Genomic DNA, 14,402 nt, shown 5'->3' with positions numbered 1-14,402 from the left:
ATGCTCACCAACATCATGGATAAACCGCTCGATTTTTGACTGCATCCCCCAGTATCTGAACTCGACTTTACAAAGTTTGTATGCACACATGATGGGGTATTTCCCAGGGTTGTTCTTGTACTCCTGAATCCAGTCTTCTGAAAGAGGGCCTCTTTTAGTCTTCACCGATTTATACAGCTTTGGATCCTCCTCAGCTTTGTATTCATGTGGAGGGATAGGATCTTTAACAATATCAATAGGATCTGTAGAAAAACAGAAAGACATTCTCTGAGTAAAAGATGTATTTTTCAGGAGTTATTTCTGTTTTAGTAAGTAGCAGAAGCATCACAGCAATTTAGTTTCTTTTTGACTTCCATGACTGATATTTAAACCGTTCACACACTGCTTCTGGGCAGCAATCAGCTCTGCCAGAGGAACTTGTATGCACAGATCCAGCATACCAAGGCTTTCCTCCAAAGCTTCCTGCCCATTCACTACAGGGCCACAGCAGATCTGCTCACTCCACCTTTCCAGCTCCAAAAAGATTTCTTTTTGCCATTCCATCTCATTCTCATGACTCACTGCAGTACAGCTCTGCTTAATCTGAGACTGTCAAACAACATCCCCCCTTTTATCTCTTTTAGTACTGTTACAGAAAAGGGGCTGCTGATGAATGTTGTATCTTTGAAACCTGTTAAGTGAGGTTACTGTTAACTCCTCAAACCTTATTGTTACACCAGATGTACTACAGAAGGTAGCAGGTACAATGCAAATCCCAACTGTCCTAATTAACACTTGAACAATGGAGAAGTGGAAATCAACATATGCTTGCTCCATTCCCATCACAAAGATCTGCAGCCCCCACCCCAAACCTCACCAGCGGGATCTCCCTTGGTAAGAAACAGCTCTTCCAACGCTGTGAGCACAGCAGCATAACTTAAACCTACGTGCTCAGGACTGAAAGCCCGATGAGACAGGCTTAGGAATTGCAAGCAATCAAATCAAAGTTTAACATGAAGCAGTTGAAATCGAGTAATGCTCAAGTCTAATAGCACAGGGTTACTGCCACGGTCAGCACGTCAAAGGAGCCTAAGGAGCCTAAGGAGCCAGAGCAGCCACTAGGTGTCCTTCCCCGGGGCTCCTGCTGGGCCAGCCTGAGCTCGGATCCCTCCTGCAGCCCCAGGGATGCCTCACATCTGTGGGGCTGAACGTGCCAGCACTCCCCAGCGGGCTCCAGCAGATGCTAGGCACCGTGGACAGCAGGACAGAGGGATGCTCTAACGCTTGCCATTTTCTGCCGTTGGACAAGATGTCCTTTTCTCTTGTTCAGCCCTTATAAATATAAAGCTTATTAACCCAATCTTCACACAGCTGTGAAGCTGAAGTGGTAACCTGCATAAGGGGAAGGGGAAGCAAAAGCAAAATGCACCTTCATTTTCCAGAAACACAGAAAGTTCTTCCTATACACGAAGGAGACACTCGTACAGCACTACTTTCTTCTTCAATGGTTATTTCTCTAAACATTATACGTGCAGCTGAGCTGCACAAATAAGACAGGAAAGCATTAGCTTCCTTGTGTAGACAGGAGGATTCAAATGATTTCTATGTGCTTTACATCAACCTTAGAACAGAACTGAGGTGCCCTCATACCACCTGATGTAACCCTGCCCAGCAGTCGTGCCACTGGTGGGTGTGCATTTCTGTGTTTAGGACAAGGAGATGGGACACACCAAGAAAAATCCTTTACACAGCAAAAAGCAGAATAAAGGAAAAAGTAAAAGAAAAAGGCTCTTCACCTAGAATGGTTTGTCTTTTTTCTGCAGGAGAAAGGTTGAAAACATTGACGTGCTCTCCTGGATCGGTTTTGTAGTATGTCTCAATATCAATAGAGAACTTCTCCACAAAAGGGCACGTATACCTGGAAGTGAGAACAACACAGTTAGAGGAAACTGTTCAGTTTGGCAAGCAGAGAAAATGCTTGCCTAAAATGTACAAAAATCAACTTCAAATCCAAGCCAGTCTTCACTCAGATTGTATTTCAGATACACTTAAAATAAGGACCATACAGATTAAAAAAGATTTTTCTTCAGTAACTTATGACACAAGCTTGCCTTGGAATTATGGCTTCATTGAAACTCCAAACCCAGAGCACAAAGGAGTGTGCTCCCCATGAGGCACTACATGGATTATGAATGAGAGGATTCCACACAGTTACTGATGATTGGGGAAACCAAAACTAAACTAGAAACATCTTCCCAGCCAGCAACAAGCAAATATTGGCAGGATAAAGCCTGAGAGGACCAGAGATGCTGACAAAAGCCTGTGAACTTGGGCAACAATGTCTCCTTCAGATTATTATAAAATCAGACCATATATGAAGGAGCAATTTTCATAAAGGAGGTAACTACTGAGTCTGATGTATCAACAGGTTTTAAATGCATCTCTAGCAAGAAAAACACAGAGTTTTTGCCTGGAATCTACAGCAGAATAAAATGTGGACTGGTTTGGCACGAGGTCAGGTTTCTTGGCCAGATGATTGACTTACAGGTGCTTCAAGAGGATGGATAAAAACAGATTGAAAGTGGATTTTAATCACTTCAAACAGCTCTATTACATTTAGTCACAAACAACTGCCCGTACACAGACGCTGACTCTTCACCTTTCCCAAAATTCACATTACTTGTGTCAAGGCCAGCTAAAACAGATCTATAAAACTTACCTAGATTTATGATAAACACCAGAAGACTCTAAAGCCTTTTTATTATGGAAGATGACAGAAACATCAGATGGAATAGAAGGAATGCTCTAAACGAGAGTAACTGGTACGACAGTTATTTATTCCAGGGTATCTGAAGTCTTCCCAGACAGAAACAGAGGACCCAGATGGCTCCACAGAGCCTCTGACTCTCTTTTCTTCTCAGAGAGAAAACCATAGGGTGTAAGTTTGTTATTTTCTAGCTTGATAACAGTAAGATAGCACCCAGAAAAGGAGTACTAAATTTATTATCAATTTTTAATGATTTTTTCTCTCCTCCCACTTTCTCTCCCAGAACAAGCAAATCCTGTTGTACTTGATAGTGTTCAGCATGACAACTTTCCCATCACTGTGTACATTTATAACTTCGCCGAGCTAGCAGATAACTGCAACAGTAAGTAGAACACACAGTGCAGGAGACCAGACTAAATAAAAACCATTTAAGATTTCCCACGCTTTGATGGACAAACAGCTCACATTTTAGAGCAACCAGCCACAAATTGTCAAGTACTTACGCAGCCAGCCCTGGCAACACTTAAGCTTCTGAGATTAAGCACTGTGTAAGACTTTCAGGACTTGGCACCTCATTTTCTCTGAAGGACATTACTGGAGATCTAAGAGATGCCACTGTCACAGAAAGCGATATCGAATCCTCTCTGTAAAGTAGGCACAGAACTCTGAACATTTTGGTAAATTTTACCTTGTCCTGGTATAAGGATATGCATTCCATGATTCCTCTTCAACTCGCAGAGCTGCCTTGGGCAGTATTGACCGAAACCAGCTGGGTATATGCATACCAATGTGGTATACTTTGTGAGTATACTGCCCGTTCCCTCCTGGCCCATCCATGTACGGCCTGTTCTCCAGGATCTCTACTCCACTGCCTTCCCCACATGTCTCTTCTCTGCTCTTTTTCTGAAAGGGAAAATATACCACAGAGTTAATCATTCCAACATATTGTATGCACCGAGGTCTCAAAGCACAGGAAGATTGGGGATGGTTTCTAGGGCTCCTATCGACCAGTTTCATATAGGCACCAGAACAGCAGCACCCTGGCAGTAAGAGTGCTAGAACTAGAGATTATAAATGAAAGATTTAGATATTCATCTGGTCAACACAGGAAGCAAGACATTATTTATTAAAGATCCAATAAAAACCTGGATGACATCTCTAAAGCTATGAGAGAATTTGAGCTTAAAACAAGTTATACATACTAACCCTTGGCTCCAGCTCTGAATCATCCAACAGCACAGAAAACTACAACATCGGGAGGTAACATGGTGAAGGAGAGCTGGTCTAACTTGCCAAATTCTTGCAGTGCTGTACCAGCACAGCACCTCAATACTAAAAACTATTTTATGACCCGAACCCATAGCATTTGGGGGCTTGCTACTTGTGGTCTGGCAGAGCAGCAGCTCTCCAAGAATAGCTTGGAGACTGAGCTCTGCTAATTAAGATATTTAGAAGAAATAACCCGAATTTGCCAGAATGCACACAGCACCCCCTGGCAGCCTTCACATTTTGGCTTATTTGTAGCAGTGCCCCTCATTGAGGGACCTGGCAGAATTTCCTTCAATCAGAAAATCACTAATTTCAGTGCTCCTAGGAAGAGCTTGAGGGAAACCCAAGCAGTTGTTCATCTATAACACATTTCAGCAGATCAGTTCATACATCACCTTCATCATTTCCAAACAACAGATTCACATTGTTAGAGTTTTGAGATGTTGAGTTTCTTGTTTGTATTTGAGAGGACGGTGCTTTGGAAATTAAGAAAAACATTGGAATTTTATACAAGAATCAACTGTGAAATCTAATACAATAACAACCTCTCACTTCTGGCATAGAAACAATTCAAAGGAAAACAAGGCTTAACAAAAACTGATGAATGAGATGCAAGGGATCAGCTTCTTGTCTTTTCAGGACAGGACGATAAGCCAACATAGCTATTTAAAAAGGGAACTTTGTATTCCTAAGTAACATTCACATGATTTAAAACAGCTGCAAGCAACAAACCCAAATAACTGGCAGTCTAAACAGTCAGTTTTTTTCCTACCCCACAAACTGCAAAGTGCTGAGAAAGAGGAGCACTTTTTTCAAGTCCATATCTAACATTCAGCTGGCAGTTCATTAAAACACACATCCTCTTAAAACAAATCACTGCATTTCAGTTCTTATATAAGCACTGACCAAGTCCTGTACAAATATTTATGACAATAACATTAAATAATCTTGATGACCCCAAAATCTGATTAATTCAAAGGTCTCGGGAAAGGCAGCAACCCAGCAGGCATAGCAAATGTGTCAGACAGAATAGTAGCACAGCATCTGCTCTGAGCAGTTGACACAAATTATGGAGATCTACAGCTTTTTTATAGGGCAGAAGCACGAGGAAATCACGAGCAGAGGAAACACAGATTCTCTTAGTGCCAAGTTATCACACGTGGAATCATAGATCTGCTGGATTTAAAGCTACTAGTCTAGATTGTGCAGTTATCAATGGTGCCAAATCAAACCTGCAGGTCCTTGGTTTGGATCAAAATACACACAGGAGTTTTTTCAATTTCAAAAGAAATCCACAGCACTGAGCTGCCTCAGCACCGCTAGGAGTGCGCAAAGCCACACCACAAGAGTGGTGTCCCCAGATGTACAACTGCTTGCACTGAAATGGAAAACCAAAACAGTGAAGATGTATGTTAATAGCCGAGGTTGAGACTGAAACAGGCTTTCTTTCTCAGAACATGGTTTGATGCTCTTCCTTTCAGAGCTCCTCCTGAGAGATGCCCTGTGCCTTGCTTTCCTCTCAGAGCTCTCCAGCTCTGAACTTCAACAGTCAGCACCTGGTGCTGCTGATTCCAACTCCACTCCCAACAAACAGAGCAGCAACAGGCAGGGATAGATGTCTCCTGCACTGTTTCCTCCTATCAAGGCACCTGGCATTCCCTCAGCAATACCACTTCACATTTTTAAGAGGAGATCAACCCAGTTCTTAATTACAATGCCAGCTTCCTCCTCCAGTCCTTCTAGACAGCCAACTCCAGTCCACAGCCTTTTTTGTCAATTGAAAACATTCAGCAACTCTGGGCCCTGCATGTTCCTCCTGCTTGTCACTTTTCTATGATGGGACAGCAAGAGCATTTTCTTAGATGAAAGTGAAGTAAGAGCTGCACTTTTGAATGACAAAGGGCAGAGCTGCAAAGTCTGCACCTCAATCTACCTTTTGAGCCAGGCCTTCAAGTATGGATAATTTACACTCAAAGCACAGCTTATCACTGGAACAGGGGTACAACCAAAGGAAAACTTGTCACGAGCCTCACAAGGCTGCTTCGCAGTACTGTACGCTCTCCCCTTCCCATTTTTTGTGTGGAGAAGGCTTAAAGCCACAGGGAGGTCAGGAAGGAGCAACCAGGCCAGGTTAGATGGCAAACAGAATGATCACCAACCAGTCATAGAGACAAAAGGAAAATACCTGTCTCAGACAATAAAATAAAGACGAAAGCAACACGCACTCGGTAGACCAGTAAGATGCTCTGAGCCTAAGTGGCACTGTGAAAGTACTTCTGGGAGTGAAGAGCAATCTGCTTTTCAACCACAGCCTCTCCGTGGCTACTGTGACTCAGCTACAGCATGGAGAGGGCTTATCACAAGGAAGTGGTCCGTAAACAACCATTTAGAAAATAACCACTGATGAGGAAAACATTTGGCTTGAAGAGCATTGGGCATCTCCTCTCCAAAGAATACCTATCTGCTGGAAGCCTCAGCTGTGCAGGCATTTGGGGTCAGCAATGGCTTCAGAGACCATGCTCCTACAAAAAGTAGAGATTTTACTTTTGCTACCAACTGACAACACCACCTTCCCTCTAGGTAAGTATCTGAGGAACAGTTCCCAACAATATCAAAGAGTACGGCCCCTGTGCAAGATACCTAAGCTGTAATCACAGTAAACCTTCTTATATTGTATTACAACAGGAAATCCAGTCATCCCTTTAGAAGTCCCTCTCTTCTGCTGATGACACTCAATGTTCTGCACAGCCCCATCAATAGCTTTCCAGGACAGATGGTGACACAGATCCCTTCTAGCTAAAGTAATAGCATTAAATTACTCATAACAGGGAACCCAGAGAAGCAGATGCACCATGATTAGTGAGAATGTCAGTTACTTAAAGGGTTCTATTAAAATAAATCTCTTGGCACAGCAGCATAGCATGGGACACAGCACATGACCTCACCGTAATAATCATAGCATGAATAACTCCAATGAATGTCAGTTAAACATCAGGTGAGCCTAACCCCACTATCATCTGTCCTTCACGATGGGAGACATGAGGCCATAAACAAAGACAGGCTGACCAGCTCCCTGATCCCAGCAAATGCCACGGAGTGTATCCTGAAATGCCACGCCGCAGCAGTCCTGGCCCAGTGGAGTGGGATGAAGTGATGAAGGCAGCCCAGGAGGTTTTTAGCAGGGTCTGCTCAGCAAAGGAACAACGGCTGCTGGCAACAGAACCCTCTGGGTTAAGGATTCAGCTTGTGGAATGTGTAAGTCAGGCTGGGGAAGCTAAACTTGCTTTCTAGGCTTTTGTACATGAACAGAAAAACTAATTCCACTCCTCTTAAGCACTCTGAACATCTCAGCTATTCTGGAGTGACTCAGATGCAGCCTGTCCCTGCAGGCCATGCTGCAGCACACCCAAGCTGTGCCTGTGCTCACAGGCTCCATGCACAATGGGAACACCATCAGGAGGTGTTACAGGTGCTGCATTCTGCAGCTACAGAAGAATCTGTTCCACAGATGGAGATCCACCAGTCAGCTTTTAGGAGGTGTGTGAAAGGTGAAGGAGGTGAAAGTCTATTGCCGAGGAGGCTTAGATTTGAAGAAGGCTGCATCCATTCATGGGCTAGTATCCACTTAGAGACCTGAGAGGGATTACACACACTGGAAAAAGCTTGACAAACATTTACAAAAGATTTTGAATCCAGGCTTTTGTGAACTCCTCCATGCTGAAAGCTGTCACAAATCTCTGCCATCCCCTGCACAGCATTATTTCACGGAGAGAAAATCTGCCTCATTAACTCTATATTGCATTTACTTTGATATTAATACACTCAGCGTGCTCTCAGTACTAATTGCACTGAGTACCACCAGAACATCATAGATCCCTTCTGCAGACTGCAGTGTGCTGCTCAGAGCACTCCACCCTGCACAGCTTGGGGGTCCCAGCCCCCAGAAGGATTATCTGTACCATCCTCTCTTTCTTTATAGTGCTAGCTCTGATAAGCAGCATCTTAGATACTATTTTGATAGTTGATAGGCTTTGAGTGCCTTTTGCACTAGGGTGATAACAGAACAATAACTCCTGGTGCTAAACACAGTAAGAGGAGTATTATCCTGAACTGTCAGGTTTCTGTTCATTGCATTTCACCTCCATGGTAAAGCACAGATGCGTACAAGCTCAGTCCATACACAGAATCTCTGTAAAGTCTTCAGTAGTGCTGCAAACAGTTAAGTGGCTTAATTTCTTCTAAAGTTCTGTTGTATTTTTTTTCCAATTTTAACTTACTACGTTGAACAACTGCAGAGAAGAGTACAGACAGTGCAGTGCATGGCATCAACAGGCACCCCAAGCATTGTTCCAGCTTTATCAAAATAAATTACAGCTATAATCTTACCTTGTTTACCACTGATTATTGTTTATAGTTCAGCTCCTCGATCTAAATAAGTCATACAGTGATTATGAAGAGCTGATATGTTTTAGCATCATGGTGAAGTCTCCTGCTGCTTTACAGCAATGTATTTACACAGTGCCAGTGGCTGACTTCGACGACCCATGACAGTTTTGATTTGAGATTATTCAAATTGCAAAGACTGACAGCGCTACACGGAGTATACCCACTGTCCATGAATAATGAAGACATAAACCATTGCCTGAAAACAAAAACCAGAAGATCTTTTCTCCCTTCCAGCTCCCATTAGGCAATAGGACATTTTGATTAACCAGTCAAATTCTCCTGGGAGAATCCATTAAAATAACACTGAAGTCTCAGCATTTCTCATCCCAGTTAGATACAGATACAAGAAGCTTATTGCTGGTAGATGGTTTCAACTGACAAGGATAGCAAACAAAGGCATCTATGCATCCACTGAAAAAGAACATGACAGCAGATTTCCCCAGAGGATCCTTCTAACATACTTGTATGCACTGTTGAGGCAAAAGAGGCTGAGATAACAATGACCAATTACTGGGTTTTCTTGTTTCAGATCCCAAGGCTACCACAAGTGCCAATGAAGACCCTAAAAACAGTCTGTTCCTTTGGGAAACAGAAAGCCTAAATTGCCTCATGCAACTCACCAGAAAACAAAATGCCCGAAGCTGCTGAGGATGGATGAATCTGGTCTGTCTTTGACAGCCTCTACGACCTGTTTTCTCTAATCACAACTGTTTGGGTGGGTTTTTCTGTTCAGTTATAGAAAGGAAATACAAGTGCTAGTAAGATGTAAAAGGTTGAGAAAAGCAAATAAGAACAAAACAAACAAGAACCCTCGAGAGAGCACACAAAAAGATCCCTCATGGGTTGGTTGGTTTTTTTTTTTTATTATTTTGTTGTTAGGACACAACATTCAAGTATTATGTTTTGGCAGGAAATGAAATTCTCCCCCCTTCACTTCTGTGCTTAAAAATTACCTTTTTTTTTCCCCCTCATCCTTGAGGTCAACAACCCTATCCAGAAATGCTGGGAGAGGTTAGAATCAATGCAGCCCATCAGTCTCAGCCACACATCTGTGCTCAGTGTGGCTATCCCAGCCATCAGGCACCAGAAATGAAAAACAGCATGACAAGAGATGCACAGTTTCAGCCCTAGCTGCTGCAAGCCAGAATTAAACTGCACCTAAAACTAGCAGGCCAATGATAGAGATGCTAGAAAATACCAAAAGGTCCTGAAACTAGCACATGATTTATTCTTAACACATTTTTCCAGAACAGGATTTTCCCACGTGGACAGCGTGCACATGGGTGGATCCTTTCTATCCTCAGCTGTCTCTTGCTGCGGTATGACTTAGCTCTGTGTTCTGTTAACCACTCCTTCTCGATCATCTGAACTGACATCAAATTCATTACGAGTAATCAGCTTTCACCAGCACCAACCTGCAGTCTGCTGGTAGATATCAGACACACCAGGCACTATTTGGGGTCAGTATTTCTGCAGGTAATCAAAACCTTGACTATAAAAATAAAATGCTGCTTTACCCTGAACATATACACTTCTCAAACCATTTTCCCCCAAAGTATAGATCATCAAAATCTTGTAATACTCACTTCAGATGTTATCACCTGATACCAGAGGGGAAAAAAAGAAGAGAGGGATGAAAATAGTACCTATTCTGCTCTTACAGAAGCCAAAGGGAGCTTGTGATCAGATCAAAACTGACATAATTTTTTTTATCAGTGCACAATGCAATCTGAGAGCAAACTGGAAGTTACAGGAACTAAATTAAAAATCACCCACAGTGTTATTAATACATTAGATTGCTAAAGTAGAACAGTAGGCAAAACTTCTGCTGTCAGACAAAGGGCTTTTGCTCTGCACTCCTGATAGCCAAGTGGTGTTAGAGCTGTGCATCAGAGAGCAGGGACTCAGAAAGAAGATCCCTTTTAGAGAGGGAGAAAGTAACCTGAAGAGAGAGATGCTGGCAGGGCTACGTGCAGGACACAGATCTTCCAAGCCCCATTTCAACAAATTATCTATGATGTGACAACCTTCACTGGGTTTGGGCAGGGACCTTAAACAAGATACAGCAAAACAGACTGCAGGCACTCCGCAGCCCCAAAGCAAGGAAGGCAGGTGAGCTTCTCCTGTTCTGCAGGATTTGAGCGTAAGAATAATGGCTATATAGGAAAGGCAGTATTAAAGGAGGCAGGACAGGAACCTCGTTCCTTCAGGGATGGGTTTTAATAGTACTTTTGAACCTGTGCTTTGTGAAGTACAAATCAGAAACAATCAGCATGAAGCAGGACTGACAGTCCTCCAAGAACATTGCTGGAGGACAGCACAGAACCTGTAAGTCGTGTTCGTGTTACTCACATCAAGGCTTACTGCACCTCCTCACACACAGGTTATTTGGCATGAGCTGAATAAGCCTAGCTGAACTGCAATGAGACTTCCCATTCTCTCCAGGTACACTCTTCACTCCTTTTAGAAGTCCTGGACACTGCAGGACCATGTTTTTGTTTACACCATGGGCATCACATTACAAATGCAGGCAACTTTAAGCTGCAACATCTGTTTCCATGGCAATGGGACTGCATCAGCAATCCACTGGGTTTAGTTTAGGCCATCTTCACTTTGGCTTCAGCACTGTGCACAAATCATTACTGTTAATAGCAAACCAAGTGATGTCACTAGTAACCATGGTGCCCACGGCTGAGGTTTCCATGTGCCCTTTGTGCTCCAACATGCATCCTTCACGCATGACAATTATTTTAACCCAATTAGTGCTTGTAAAAAAAAAATACACAAAGGGCCAGTGTCAATACTTATTTAGCAGAGGAAGGTTAGTTTGAGTCAACAAGACAGTGATCAGAACGTGAAGCTTTACACAGTGCCTGGACTTCTTACTGCACTGCACACATAGGAATGACATGAAACTCTTGACGGAGAAGGAAATCTGAATCTCATCAATGGCTTTATTAATGAAGGCAAAAGAGCAACTGCTTTAACCCATCCTCCTCCTAAGCTGGGAAAGGCACAGAGCTTCGTCTCACCTGGGCAATGCCTCTTACCCCAGTATGAAGCTTGTTCTAATGTGTTCCTACCACATATTCAAAAACAAAGGCAGCGCTTAAAGAAGAGAGTGAGCGGTAAAGAGCATGCATAGAGAAATGTGAAGGCAGCCCAGACAGGCAGAAACCAGGCAATAATACCACAGAACAGCACTATCATCTCTCAGGCTCCTGCAGGAGGTGACCACATAGGACAGGTGTGTCAACACGGGGACATCACACAAAGACAGCCTGACCATTAGCCCAGACTCCTCCAGATTCACTTCTTTACAGATCAACAGAGCACCTCCACAGATCCAATCCAACACTGGATTTGGAAGCCATGCTACTTCCTGACATCAGAAATCAGCAGCACTGACTGTCTCAGCAGAGGTGGATGTGCAGAAGGCCCTATCCTGAAGATAGGACCGTTCTCACCCAAGCTATAGCACAGGTTAGCTGTGCCTTCTCTCCCAGTACCATCACTCTGGGCTCCTTTTCTTCCAATGCAAAATATATTCCTAAGAAAAAAAATAAAAAAAATAAAAAATCACCGAAACCCTACAATTAAAGTCAGGACAGGTTGTCATCAGCAGACTCCTGCAAGACAGATCAGATATATATGCAGCATCAATTTGTACCAATACTGTATGCACTGTGTTATTTAGAATCAGGTCTAGAAATTAATGAAGCTGTTTGCACAATACCAGGATATTCTGGGGACAATCAATCGTGTAGGACTATAAATATTTCACAGCATTAAGAGAACTGTCCTCATGGCCACTCGTTAATCACTCCACCTTACAAAGATAGCCAGCCACACTCCTACAGAATCAAGGCTGTATGTGCCAGAGGCACACGAATTAGGAATCACTTTATTATGGAGAAACCTGAAACTTGTTTACCCCACAAGCTTCATCTTTCAAAATGTCTGCTACACTTCCAGCACAATATTTCATCTTACCTTGAGTATTTACTTCCCTGTCTTTGAATGGATTTTTCACCACATTAACTATTCCACAGACACCGTCCATGAGGATTACTGCCCTTACTTTTAATGGGGGGGAGAAAGCAAGCTGCAAGACGAAATTTCAACTCGGTATTCTGGATCAATTCTGATCCTCTGACTGCATCCCTTAGATTTGAGGGACCTAGTGAAACTATTCACTAATGGGCTATATGCTAAAATTACTGGGGGACTGTCTTCAAGGATACTCCTAATACCTAATTTGTAACTTGCCTCCAGGTTTTCCAAGTAAAGACCTAATCCAGATCAATCACCAAGATTGTGCTCACAAGTGGACAGGTCAGAAATTCTCTTTCTTAGGGATAAAAATGAAAAAAAAAAAGGAAAAAGGATTTTTGACAGCCCATACTTTAATAAAACTAGTACAAATCTGAAGTTTAAAATCATGTTTATGTTACATCCTTATCTCAGCATCACTGAGTTTTGTTACAGAGCACACTGTCAAGGCAACTTAGCTGATTACAATCAATCCTTTCTCCGCCAGGTACGGAATAACAGCCAATTTATGGATTCTTTCAAGACAATGGCTACAAAAGAAGAAGAAAAAAAAAGAAAAATAGATGTTTGCTATTTCAGTTGGTTCTTGTGAAATGCTCACCCATATGGGCATCACTGTCTACTTCTGAAAATTAGTCCAAGCCTGGTAGCACTGAACACACCCCTCCCTTATTCCAGAAGCTATGCAACTGTGAGCACGTCCACCTCCCCCTTCATAGGGATGAAAGCTCTGGTGGTCACAAAGAAAACTGGTTATGAAAACCAGAGCAGGAGCAAAGAATTTGAGAGTCACAGGTTTTGAACACTGCAGCATGGAAATTGGCAGACAAGCCTCAAACCAGGACCCTGCTTTTAGGAAACTACGCATCTCCCAAGGTCTCAGGAGCTGTCAGCAGTGTCACCTGCTTTTGAAACCGAAGCATACATGTCTGTCTATCCAGATGGCCAAAGCATCTGCAAACGAAACAAGAAATAATCAGCCATCCTGTTCTTCAGTGTCCAGAGATGAAGGGTTAGTTTGTTTTCACCCACTCAGTCAATCCTTCACCATCTGCTGAGCCTGCTGGCAACTGCTAGGCGTCACTAACAGTTTAAGGGACACGACTTTTGCACCTCACAAATTACCAAATGTGCTCAGTGATGGGGTCTATTCTCAACAGCACCGCCTGAGAGCTACATTCAAGGAGAGCCCAGGTTCATGCAGTGGTCTGAAGCAAGAGCTGGTGACAACATATTACTGTTATTAGTTTATAAGGATGACATAGCAGCTGAAAGTAACTCTCATCCTCAAAAGGCAATCCCTGGGTCCAAACGAGTATCTTTCAAGCTCATTGTCTTTGGAGGAAGGCCACAAACACTGAGAAAACTACTTGGAGCAAGAGAGAACTAAAGTTATTTATAACAGAAAAAGCAAGCTATATACACAAGTATAAAAATAAGATTTAATAACATGAGGGATTCTCTCATCTCATGCAAGAGTCAGAAGGGCAGTGGCCTCCTGGAATCCCATGCCATATGGAACCACAGTAATGAATGGTATTAAGATGACAAATGGGCTGACCTTTGGCTGATAACATGCTGATCTTTCCACAAATGCATATACATCTTGGAATACAAGCTTTTAGGAGACAGAGATTTAGCATTAAGATGCATGCTGTTTCTGGGGTAAGGGGGAGGCACACAGAAAGTACTTTCCCAAAGCATACAAGAAAAGGAAGCAAGGAAAGGACAGCTGCTGAGTCACAAATATGCAGGACACCCAGAAGAAGAAAAATGTAGATAAATCTTATTGAAGGGCCTCTTAAGCATCACAAAATAAAAACAGAACAGCCCTATCCTTCAGGTCCAATAGACTTCACAGTCCTTACACAGACAGAAATATTGCACA

The 14,402-nt window shown here is 42.8% G+C and overlaps 1 protein-coding gene across 4 annotated transcripts in view; it reads right to left on the bottom strand.

Moving 5' to 3' along the window:
• The window catches only part of PITPNM2 (phosphatidylinositol transfer protein membrane associated 2), a 108,419-nt gene that overhangs the window by 39,371 nt on the left and 54,646 nt on the right, over nt 1–14,402 (bottom strand). For all 4 annotated transcript variants that reach the window (XM_065739158.1, XM_065739159.1, XM_065739160.1 and 1 more), the window contains exons 4-6: nt 3,435–3,649; nt 1,776–1,897; nt 9–242 (exon numbers count right to left, since the gene is read on the bottom strand). In XM_065739158.1, coding sequence (XP_065595230.1) covers nt 9–242; nt 1,776–1,897; nt 3,435–3,649 — 571 coding nt within the window. The remainder of the gene's footprint in view (nt 1–8; nt 243–1,775; nt 1,898–3,434; nt 3,650–14,402) is intronic.

The sequence above is a fragment of the Cyrtonyx montezumae genome, unplaced genomic scaffold (genome assembly GCF_038088225.1).
Source record: "Cyrtonyx montezumae isolate F1298 unplaced genomic scaffold, pur_monq_1.0 scaffold_23, whole genome shotgun sequence".
NCBI lineage: Eukaryota > Metazoa > Chordata > Aves > Galliformes > Odontophoridae > Cyrtonyx > Cyrtonyx montezumae.
Note: the sequence above shows the minus strand (reverse complement) of the source record. Positions and strands in the feature narration are given on the sequence as shown.